The 12,819-nt window shown below is 39.6% G+C and overlaps 1 protein-coding gene across 5 annotated transcripts in view; it reads right to left on the minus strand.

Annotated features, from left to right (window-relative positions):
• The window catches only part of lss (lanosterol synthase (2,3-oxidosqualene-lanosterol cyclase)), a 75,478-nt gene that overhangs the window by 19,334 nt on the left and 43,325 nt on the right, over positions 1-12,819 (minus strand). For all 5 annotated transcript variants that reach the window (XM_061918372.1, XM_061918369.1, XM_061918373.1 and 2 more), the window contains 4 exons: positions 6,801-6,906; positions 1,736-1,801; positions 1,595-1,675; positions 1,350-1,523 (listed from right to left, as the gene is read on the minus strand). In XM_061918372.1, coding sequence (XP_061774356.1) covers positions 1,350-1,523; positions 1,595-1,675; positions 1,736-1,801; positions 6,801-6,906 — 427 coding nt within the window. The remainder of the gene's footprint in view (positions 1-1,349; positions 1,524-1,594; positions 1,676-1,735; positions 1,802-6,800; positions 6,907-12,819) is intronic.

Genomic DNA, 12,819 nt, shown 5'->3' on the forward strand with positions numbered 1-12,819 from the left:
AAAAATTATCAATAAATGAAATGAAATTAATTTAAATTTAATAAAAAATTTCCATCCAATTTCTACCGCTTATTCCCTTTGGGGTCGCGGGGGGCGCTGGTGCCTATCTCAGCTACAATCGGGTGGAAGGCTTTGTACACCCTGGACAAGTCGCCACCTCATCGCAGGGCCAACACAGATAAGACAGCATTCACACTCACATTTACACACTAGGGCCAATTTAGTGTTGCCAATCAACCTATCCCCAGGTGCCTGTTTTTGGAAGTGGAACTACAACAGCCTAATAGCTAGAACTGGTATGTATACATATTAAAAAAAAAAAAGATAAGTGGGGAGAGTGGCCGTGCGCAACCCGAGGGTCACTGGTTCAAATCCCACCTCGTACCAACCTCGTCACGTCCTTTGTGTCCTGAGCAAGACACTTCACCCTTGCTCCTGATGGGAGCTGGTTGGCGCCTTGCATGGCAGCTCCCTCCATCAGTGTTTGAATGTGTGTGTGAATGGGTAAATGTGGAAGTAGTGTCAAAGCGCTTTGAGTACCTTGAAGGTAGAAAAGCGCTATACAAGCACAACCCATAGATACAAATACAATCTAGAACAGCCTAATAGCTAGAACTAGTATGCATATATCTAAAAAAAAAGTTGTTTTTTTTTAAAGAAGGGTTTTTAAGCCTTTTTTAAAAGCATCCACAGTCTGTGGGGCCCTCAGGTGGTCAGGGAGATCGATCCACAGACTGGGAGCGGCGGAGCGGAAAGCCCGGTCTCCCATTGTTCGTAGCTTTGCCCTCGGAGGTTGGTGGAGGTTAGCCTGTCCGGAGCGCAGGATTACATATAAAAATAATCAACAAATCTAATAAAGGCACTTTAGATTTTCATTATTATTTGCGAAATTGAGTTAACGTTTGGTGTTTTGTGGCGAACCAACAGATCAAAGTTTGGCGCCATGCCACGCCCACATTCTGTCATTTTAAATGTATTAATACCCATCAGTTTAGTTTCCGTCCCTGATCACCTTTAACTTTTAATACGCCTTATAATCCGGTGCGCCTTATAGTCGGAAAAATACGGCGGTGACTGCTGATTTACGACTCATTCACTAATGTTCAGATGTCCTTCAAAATAAAGGCGTTCCTGTTCGTTAAACGATAAATAATGACTCGATTTTAAGTATCAATAGAAAACCGTGACTGATGGTGGAATAAGTAATACTTTTGGACTTTGAACAGTTTCAGATATCACTCAAAATGAAAAGTGCTCCTGCTTAGACATGGAGAGATCATGCAATCTCAAAGAGTTTGAAGAGAGTGACACAATCCTGCAGGATGTTTCCAGGTACTAAAGTACTTCACCTGACAGCCATGAGTCCTAGCAGCGCCCAGCAGGTGTTGTGGATCTGAGCGGAGCGGCTCTGAACGTAGCAACGCCGCTCACACGACTCAAAGTCCTCCCCCCAGCCGCCGTCTGACATCTGCCGATCCAACAGGAACCGACAGGCTCCCTGCACCTCGGCACACACGTCCCCGCTGAAGGACACGGAATGGCATTTGTGTTCGCTGCTTTTCAACAGACTTGAGTCGTGATGGCGAGCGCTCACCTGTCCCTGTAGACGTGGTCCATACAGGCCAAGGCTTCGAGGCCAAACCAGGTCCCGTATGTGAAACACACTCCCCAGGACCTACAAAACCACAGTGTCTCAAGTTCTGAGTACCAATCCGATGACATCGGGTGACCTTACCCTTCCCAGGATCCATCTGGCCTCTGCACCTTCCGACAATAATCCAGTCCTTCTCTCAGGGTGTTGCTGACAAACAAAACACATTTACACCTTTGAAGACCTGCAGGTGCACTAACAACAAACGAGGAACATGAATAAACAGGATTGGACGGAAATTAAAGGCCTACTAAAATGAGATTTTCTTATTTAAACGGGGATAGCAGGTCCATTCTAAGTGTCATACTTGATCATTTCGCGATATTGCCATATTTTTGCTGAAAGGATTTAGTAGAGAACATCGACGATAAAGGTCGCAACTTTTGGTCGCTAATAAAAAAGCCTTGCCTGTACCGGAAGTAGCAGACGATGTGCGCGTGACGTCACGGGTTGTGGAGCTCCTCACATCCTCACAATGTTTATAATCATGGCCACCAGCAGCGAGAGCGATTCGCACCGAGAAAGCGACGATTTCCCCATTAATTTGAGCGAGGATGAAAGATTCGTGGATGAGGAAAGTGAGAGTGAAGGACTAGAAAAATAAAAATTAAAAAAGAAGAAAGAAAAAAAAAGATGAGGGTAGTGGGAGCGATTCAGATGTTATTAGACACATTTACTAGGATAATTCTGGAAAATCCCTTTTCTGCTTTTTGTGTTACTAGTGTTTTAGTGAGATTATATGGTCGTACCTATCCATCCATCCATCCATTTTCTACCGCTTATTCCCTTTCGGGGTCGCGGGGGGCGCTGGCGCCTATGTCAGCTACAATCGGGCGGAACAACCTGAAAGTCGGAGGGGTGTGGCCACGGGTGTGGTGACCGCCAGTGTCTCCGAGGGAAGCCACATTTCTCAACGAGGCGAAGGCAGCCGGGCTGAGATTTTTTATTTTTTCCCCCCCCTCCTCCATGGTGTAAGCACCCGACGGTCGGGGGCGGCCGGTGGGAGGAGGCAAGAGACTCCAAAGCTGCAGGAGGAACGACGCAAGCTATCCACTCATGTCTACGGTAAGAGCCGACTTATTGCCACCATTTTCTCACCGAAACCTGCCGGTTGACATGTGGTCAGGAACCATGTTCGCATGACCGCTCTGTTCCATATTAAAGCTTCACAGTCATCTTTCGGGAATGTAAACAAGGAAACACCGGCTGTGTTTGTGTTGCTAAAGGCAGCCGCAATACACCGCTTCCCACCTACATCTTTCTTCTTTGACGTCTCCATTATTAATTAAACAAATTGCAAAAGATTCAGCAACACAGATGTCCAGAATACTGTGTAATTATGCGATTAAAGCAGACGACTTATAGCTGGGATCGGTGCTGGATCAAAATGTCCGCTACAATCCGTGACGTCCCGCTCACGCATCATCATACGCGTCATCATACCGCGACGTTTTCAGCAGGATAATTCCTGCGAAATTTAAAATTGCAATTTAGTAAAATAAAAAGGCCGTAATGGCATGTGTTGCAATGTTAATATTTCATCATTGATATATAAACTATCAGACTGCGTGGTCGGTAGTAGTGGGTTTCAGTAGGCCTTTAAGGCTAGGCCGATAAAAGAATATCAATATATTTCGCGATAGAAAATATAAATATAAAATATAAATATACATATAAAATAGAGTAAATTTCAGACAATTCGCCGCTACTTTTTCCCTACACTTTGAACCCTGCGGCTTATAAAACGGTGTGGCTTATATATGGATTTTTCTTTGCTGATGACCATATTGCAAATACTATCCATCCATCCATCTTCTTCCGCTTATCCGAGGTAGGGTCGCGGGGGCAGCAGCCTAAGCAAGGAAACCCAGACTTACCTCTCCCCAGCCACTTCCTCCAGCTCGAGGCGTTCCCAGGCCAGCCGGGAGACATAGTCTTCCCAACGTGTCCTGGGTCTTCCCCGTAGCCTCTTACCGGTCGGACGTGCACTAGGGAGGCGTTCGGGTGGCATCCTGACCAGATGCCCGAACCACCTCACCTGGCTCCTCTCGATTTGGAGGAGCAGCGGCTTTACTTTGAGCTCCTCCCGGATGGCAGAGCTTCTCACCCGCCACCCGGTGGAGGAAACTCATTTCGGCCGCTTGTACCCGTGATCATGTCCTTTCGGTCATGACCCAAAGCTCATGGTCAGTTGGTAATATTGGTAACATTTTAGTATGGGGAACACATATTAACATGCAAATTAGTAACATATTGGCTCTTAATTAGTCATTATTAAGTACTTATTAATGCCTTAATCTACTACAAGTAAGCCATTTAACTAAGAGTATTCCCTCAATAACCTCAGAATTATTGCTTATTAGTAACTCTAACCCTAATATGTTTCCCTAGTGTCCAAATAACTCTGCAACTAATTAATGGTGAATGTGTTCCCCATACTAAAGTGTTACCAAAATGTTTACAATTAATATAATTTTCAGTAACACTTTAGTAGTATGGGGAACATATTCTTAATTGAGAGTTATTTGGACACTAGGGGAACATATTCTAAGTAACAAAGACTTAATTTAGAGTTATTTGGACACTAGGGGAACATTTTCTAAGTAACAAAGACTTAATTTAGAGTTATTTAGACACTAGGGGTACATATTCTAAGTAACAAAGACTTAATTTAGAGTTATTTGGACACTAGGGGAACATATTCTAAGTAACAAAGACTTAATTTAGAGTTATTTGGACACTAGGGGAACATATTCTAAGTAACAAAGACTTAATTTATAGTCATTTGGACACTAGGGGAACATATTCTAAGTAACAAAGACTTAATTTAGAGTTATTTGGACACTAGGGGAACATATTCTAAGTAACAAAGACTTAATTTATAGTCATTTGGACACTAGAGGAACATATTCTCAGTAAAAAAGACTTAATGTATAGTTGTTTGCACACTAGGGGAACATATTCTAAGTAACAAACTTAAATTATAATTATTTGGACACTAGCGGAACATATTCTAAGTAACAAAGACTTAATTTATAGTTATTTGGACACTAGGGGAACATATTCTAAACAACAATTACTTAATTTAGAGTTATTTGGACACTAAGGGAACATATTTGAAGCAACGAAAACTTAATTTATAGTTATTTGGACTCTAGGGGAACATATTCTAAGCAACAAAGACTTAATTTGCAGTTATTTGGACACCAGGGGAACATAGTCTAAGTAACAAAAAATTAATTTTGAGTTATTTGGACACTAGGAGAACATATTTTAGGTAACAAAAACTTAATTTAGAGTTATTTGGACACTAGGAGAACATATTTTAGGTAACAAAAACTTAATTTAGAGTTATTTGGACACTAGGGGAACATATTGTAAGCAAAAAAGATTTAATTTACAGTTTTTTGGACACTAAGGGAACATATTCTAAGCAACAAAAACTTAAATCATAGTTATTTGGACAATAGAGGAACATATTCTAAGCAACAATTACTTAATTTAGAGTTATTTGGACACTAGGGGAACATATTTGAAGCAACAAAAACTTAATTTATAGTTATTTGGACACTAGGGGAACATATTCTAAGCAACAAAGACTTAATTTGCAGTTATTTGGACACCAGGGAACATAGTCTAAGTAACAAAAACTTAATTTAGAGTTATTTGGACACTAGGGGAACATATTCTAAGCAACAAAGACTTAATTTGCAGTTATTTGGACACCAGGGAACATAGTCTAAGTAACAAAAACTTAATTTAGAGTTATTTGGACACTAGGGGAACATATTTTAGGTAACAAAAACTTAATTTAGAGTTATTTGGACACTAGGAGAACATATTTTAGGTAACAAAAACTTAATTTAGAGTTATTTGGACACTAGGGGAACATATTGTAAGCAACAAAGATTTAATTTACAGTTTTTTGGACACTAAGGGAACATATTCTAAGCAACAAAAACTTAAATCATAGTTATTTGGACAATAGAGGAACATATTCTAAGCAACAATGACTTAATTTAGAGTTATTTGGACACTAGGGGAACATATTCTAAGCAACAAAGACTTAATTTGCAGTTATTTGGACACCAGGGAACATAGTCTAAGTAACAAAAACTTAATTTAGAGTTATTTGGACACTAGGGGAACATATTTTAGGTAACAAAAACTTAATTTAGAGTTATTTTGACACTAGGAGAACATATTTTAGGTAACAAAAACTTAATTTAGAGTTATTTGGACACTAGGGGAACATATTGTAAGCAACAAAGATTTAATTTACAGTTTTTTGGACACTAAGGGAACATATTCTAAGCAACAAAAACTTAAATCATAGTTATTTGGACAATAGAGGAACATATTCTAAGCAACAATGACTTAATTTAGAGTTATTTGGACACTAGGGGAACATATTTGAAGCAACAAAAACTTAATTTATAGTTATTTGGACACTAGGGGAACATATTCTAAGCAACAAAGACTTAATTTGCAGTTATTTGGACACCAGGGAACATAGTCTAAGTAACAAAAACTTAATTTAGAGTTATTTGGACACTAGGGGAACATATTTTAGGTAACAAAAACTTAATTTAGAGTTATTTGGACACTAGGAGAACATATTTTAGGTAACAAAAACTTAATTTAGAGTTATTTGGACACTAGGCGAACATATTTTAGGTAACAAAAACTTAATTTAGAGTTATTCGGACACTAGGGGGACATATTCAAAGTAACAAAGACTTAATTAGAGTTATTTGGACACTAGGGGAACATATTTTAAGCAACAAATACTTAATTTAGAGTTATTTGGACACCAGGGGAACATATTCTAAGTAACAAAGACTTAATTTAGAGTTATTTGGTTAGGGTTAAAGGGTTAGGGTTATAATAAGACCATGCCAAATAACGCATTAATACGTACTTAATAATGACTAATTAAGAGCCAATACGTTACTAATTTGCATGTTAATAAGCAACTAATTAATGGTGAATATGTTCCCCATACTAAAGTATCACCTAATTTCCAATAGATCATAAAAATATCACTAATTATCGATATCGACCAACACAAAACACTTATATCGTGATAAAGTTTTCAGCCATATCGCCCGGCCCCAACTTAATTTTTTTGTGTGTGTGTTTTGTGTACCTTATTTCCTCAGCGCGGTGTTCTGGGTGGACTTTTTGGAAGTGCCTCAGAGCCTGGAGTACCGCTGACGTACATTCCACGTAGGTATAATCTATCATGATGTCGCCTGTTTGAGAGATAGAGTGAAAGGCCCGACATCAACTCACATTCATTTCACAACAGGCACCGCATCCTCTTTCGAAAAAGGAAATTATTGTTCCACGCCAAGGTTTATTTATATTAGTTCTAGTTTTTTTAAATTGACATTTTTGCAGGTCGCCTAATTTTCCACTGCTCAGGAATTGACTTTATGACTCAGGCATGGAAGAAAATTCTGTCAACTTTTACGCTGAAATATATATTTTTTTATTAACAGGGTGGTCAAACTTGGTAAATGGTCTGGTACTACCCAAAGTGCTTTATACTATACGTGACATTCACTCATTCATACACTGAATGGCGGAAATGAATGCATTAATCCAAAATGATTAATTTGCAAGATACTTTAGATTGTTTTGTTTTAATGCAATTAATGCATGCACAGCACAAAGTTACGATAATAGTCAAATAGTTAGTGTTCTGTGTGTTGTAATGCCCATACTGCATACTGCTTTTATAGTTCCTGTATTATGTATTAATACTTTGAACTGTTTTATATTTCAATTTGTATCCTGTAAAGCAGGGGTCCCCAGATCCGGCCCGCCAGCGTCCAAAATTTGGCCCGCGGGAAGTCCCAAGTTTAAGAAAAATATAAAGAATTATTTTAGATTTCTTTTTTTAATCTGTCCTTTCTAATTAATTTTCTATTGCTTGTTACTCTGTGTCTCCTAGCCGCTCAGGCAAATCATATTGTTTAAAAATGCATTTTTGTGCGCACTTGACGTCATGTTTTCAGTCAATTAAGTCAATTAGCGAGGGAGAAATATGTATGTATTAGAGCTGCGCGGATAGGCAACTATATCATCCGCAACCGCATCACCAAAGTCGTCATCCACCCGCCGTCCACCCGAACCAACATTTTATCAGGACCGTACCCGCCCGCCAACCGCCCGCTGAAATACATCAGAGGTCGGCCGCCTTTACCACTCACAGAGCTATTTAAACCTGTTTCACAGAGAACGAAGACAATTGGAGCCGCTAGCGTTCTCGCGACTATCCAATAGCGTTCATCCTGATGACAAGAATATGGGCGTGCTGTGAAGCCATTGCCTTAGACCCTAACCTTCAACAACATGTACGAACCGATTGTTAGTCCGGCAACATGTTGTGTGCAGCTTCCGCAATCACACGTACAAGATTGAAAGGCATACTGGGTGATACAGAGTACACTGATGGTTGTGATATAAACAACTTTAACACTTACTAATATGCGCCACGCTGTGAAGCCACACAATACAAGATTGACAAACACATTTCGGGAGAACATCCTCACAGTAACACAACATAAACGCAACACAACAAATACCCAGCATTCTTTGTATCCGTGATAATTCCTGAATATATTTTACACCCCCGCGCTCCCAACCACGCCCACCTTACCAACGCACGGGGTGGTGGGTGGAAGGGTGGCGGGGTTTGCTTCTAGCGGGGTGTATAGTATATATTTATATAGTATATGATAGTATAGATTTGTACCATGAATTGATTAACGTGGACCCCGACTTAAACAAGTTGAAAAACTTATTCAGGTGTTACCCTTTAGTGGTCAATTGTACGGAATCTGTACTGAACTGTGCAATCTACTAATAAAAGTATCAATCAATCAATCAATCAATCAATAAAATAGTCAGGAAGTGTCATGAATACAAAGGATTCTGGGTATTTGTTGTGTTGCATTTATGTTGTGTTACTGTGAGGATGTTCTCCCGAAATGTGTTTGTCAATCTTGTATTGTGTGGCTTCACAGCGTGGCGCATATTACTAAGAGTGTTTAAAATTGTTTATATCACAACCATTAGTGTACTCTGTGTCACCCAGTATGCCTTGCAGTCGTGTGCGTGTCGCCGCGGAAGCCACACACAACATGATGCTGGACTGACAAGCAAACCGTATATGTTGTAGAAGGCGACAAAGTCAATGGCTTCATAGCACGCCCTAATACTTATTATCCGGGTGACTGCCGGCAATCATTCAAGAGAATAATAGCGTCTCCTATTGTCTTCCTCGCTTTGTGACACGGGTCTTAAATGGCTCTTTGAATTGCAAAGGATACCGATTCCAGAACCATGTATATAAAATATTTCCGGATGGTTCAACCGCCACCCGCCCGAATCTAATTAAAATCAATTTTTTCGCCATGTCACCCGCCCGACCCGAGGTTTATCCGCTGACTCTGCGGATGAGACCGCAAACCGCGCATCTCTAGTATGTATGTATGTGTATTTTTGTGAATATATATATATATATATATATATATATATATATATATATATATATATATATATATATATAGCCCGGCCCCCGGCCAAATTATTTTAACCCAATGCGGCCCCCAGTCAATAAGTTTGGGGACCACTGCTGTAAAGCGTCTTTGAGTACACTGAAAAGCGCTGTACCAAATAAAATGTATTATTATTAATATTATTATTGATAAAAGTCAATGAGAGCCTCAATGTCCGTGTTTCCAGAGTGTCACTGAACGCACCACGCTGCTAAGTGAGGCTAACCAAACAAACAAACAAACAAACGAGGCTAATATGGCGTTTACTGGCTGTCCTGTGGAGTTTTGTCGAGAGTCCAGTCTTGCACTGACACCTCGATGGCAGAGCGCTGAGAGAACTACCCGCCCTCTTTGCGGTCCGCCACTTAAAATGCGCTCGGCTTGCCTCAAAGATTATTTCCACATTGCATTCCTTGCTGATGTAAAGGAAGGAGGGGCGACCAGGCAGAACTGGTAAAAACCGCACCTAACGCATGCATGTGATCGCACCAGTTGATGTAAACAAAGTCATGTGAGCACACAGATGTGTTGGCATGCAACACGAGTGATTGGACTTTAATAAAGAAGGTGAGAAACACTATTAAGTTCAAGGGTTCCGATGCTCCGCCCTCCAACATACTCCCTGCTTGGCGCTCACCATCCAGGGTTGGAATTGGGGGTTAAATCATCAAAAATGATTCCTGGGCGTGGCCACCGCTGCTGCTCACAGCTCCCCTCACCTCCCAGGGGGTGAACATGGGTGTTGGGCCAAATGCGGAGAATAATTTTGCCACACCTAATGTGTGTGTGACTATCATTGGTACTTTCAACTTTACTCAACACTGTCCTTGATAAAAGTAAAAAGTGTTTTGTTTCATCTGACCACAGAACTTTCCTCCAGAAGGTCTTATCTCTGACGATGTCATGTCAGATGAAAGAAAAATGGAGCTGTTTGGCCACAATTCCCAGCAATATGTTTGGAGAAGAAAAGGTGAGGTCTTTAATCCCAGGAACACCAGACCTACCGTCAAGCATGGTGGTGACAGTATTATGCTCTGGGCCTGTTTTGCTGCCAATAGAACTGGTGATTTACAGAGAGTAAATTGGAAAATGAAAAAGGAGGATTACCACCAAATTCTTCAGGACAACCTAAAATCATCAGCCCGGAGGTTGGGTCTTGGGCGGAGTTGGGTGTTCCAACAGGACAATGAATTGAATTGAATTGAATTATATTTATATAGCGCGTTTCTCTAGTGACTCAAAGCGCTTTACATAGTGACACCCAATATCTAAGTTACATTTGAACCAGTGTGGGTGGCACTGGGAGCAGGTGGGTAAAGTGTCTTGCCCAAGGACACAACGGCAGCGACTAGGATGGCGGAAGCGGGAATCGAACCTGCAACCCTCAAGTTGCTGGCACGGCCGCTCTACCGACTGAGCTATGACCTCAAACATACGTCAAAAGTAGCAAAGGAATGGCTAAATCAGGCTAGAATGAAGGTTTTAGAATGGCTGTCCCAAAGTCCTGACTTAAACGTATGGACAATGCTGAAGAAACAAGTCCATGTCAGAAAACCAACACATTTAGCTGAACCAATTTTGTCAAGAGGAGTGGTCAGAAATTAAACCCGAAGCTTGTGGATGGCTACCAAAAGTGTCTTATTGCAGTGAAACTTGCCAAGAAGGTCAATCAGAGGCTGTTTTTCTTGAGGAAACTGAGGGGCTTTTCAGGTTGATAGGACACTAATGAGGATGTTCTATTCATCTTGTATTGAGTCTATTTTAACATATTCTATCACTTCCTGGTTTGGTAACCTCAGTGTGGCCAATAAAAACAGACTAGGTGGTATAATCAATGTGTGCCAAAAGACCATAGGCACTATCTTGAAACCCCTGAACCAGATCTATCAGGTCAGAGTCATCCAGAAGGCAAAAGGCCATTCTGGTCAACCCTCAGCACCCTCTCTTCTTAGAGTTTAGACTCTTGCCCTCAGGATGTAGGTACGCCCCTAGTAATACACTGCAAAAAGTCAGTGTTCAAAAACAAGAAAAAAATATATAAAAATGAGGAGTATTTTAGTTGAACTAAGCAAAATTATCTGCCAGTAGAACAAGAAAATTTGGCTTGTCAAGACTTTCCAAAACAAGTAAGATTAGTAGGGGTGTGGGAAAAAATCGATTCGAATACGATGTGAGATTCAGAATCGATTCTCATTTTTTTAAAAATCGATTTTTATTTATTTATTAATTTTTTATTTTTTTTAACAATCCAACAAACCAATACACAGCAATACCATAACAATGCAATCCAATTCCAAAAACCAAACCTGACCCAGCAACACTCAGAACTGCAAAAAACAGAGCAATTGAAAGGAGACAAAAACACGACACAAAACAAATCAAAAGTAGTGAAACAAAAATGAATATTGTCAACAACAGTATCAATATTAGTTATAATTTCAGCATAGCAGTGATTAAAAATCCCTCATTGACATTATCATTAGACATTTAGAAAAATAAAAATAAAAACAAAAATAGTGTCACAGTGGCTTCCACTTGCATCGCATCTCATAAGCTTGACAACACACTGTGTCCAATGTTTTCACAAAGATAAAATAAGTCCTATTTTTGGTTCGTTGAATAGTTAAAACAAATGTACATTATTGCAATCAGTTGATAAAACATTGTCCTTTACAATTATAAAAGCTTTTTTTTTTTAAATATACTACTCTGCTAGCATTTCAGCAGACTGGGGTAGATCCTGCTGAAATCCTATGTATTGAATGAATACAGAATCCTTTTGAATCGGAAAAATATCGTTTTTGAATCGAGAATCGCTTTCAATCGAAAAAAAAATCGACCCAAAGAATCGATATTGAATCGAATCGTGGTACACCCAAAGATTTGCAGCCCTAAAAATACCTTAAAATGAGTATATTCTAACTATAACAAGTGCACTTTTCTTGGTGGATTAAAAAAAAGAGACCTTTTTGCTCAATATGTTGAAAAATATTCTTAAATAAGTAAATGCTAGTGCCATTATCTTGACTTGCGCTCGGCATCATGATTTTTTTTTTTCATGCTTAAAGTAAGAAATTATTACTTTAAAAAAGTAGTTTTATACTTGTGAGTGTTGATGACACAGTTTTGCAACAGTTGATATTTTAGTTTCAAGCATATTTCACTCAATAAAGGTCATAAAATCTCAGCTACAAGCTGTAATATCTTACCGAGATCATATAGGACTAAAACCCTTAAAACAAGTAAAACACAAACATAAAATCTGCTCAGTGAGAATAATTATCTTATTAGACAGAAAATAAGCAAATATCACACTCATTTAAGATATTTAATCTTACTTAGATTTCAGTTTTTGCAGTGAAAGGCCAAAAACAACCGATACATAAGATCCTGTTGATTTTAAAAATGAGCTCCTTAAACAAGCTTGGCAGCTATGCACTTTAGTGCAGGGTCTCAAACTCGCTTCACCTGGGGGCCACTGGATGCAGAGTCCGGGTGAGGCTGGGCCACAAGAAAATATTTCCTAAAAAAATGTTGCATACTCCCCAGCATGTCTAGTTGTATAATGACGTTTCAAATTGTGTCCCTTGTGCACCCCAA

The sequence above is a fragment of the Nerophis ophidion genome, linkage group LG13, assembly GCF_033978795.1.
Source record: "Nerophis ophidion isolate RoL-2023_Sa linkage group LG13, RoL_Noph_v1.0, whole genome shotgun sequence".
Classification (NCBI taxonomy): domain Eukaryota; kingdom Metazoa; phylum Chordata; class Actinopteri; order Syngnathiformes; family Syngnathidae; genus Nerophis; species Nerophis ophidion.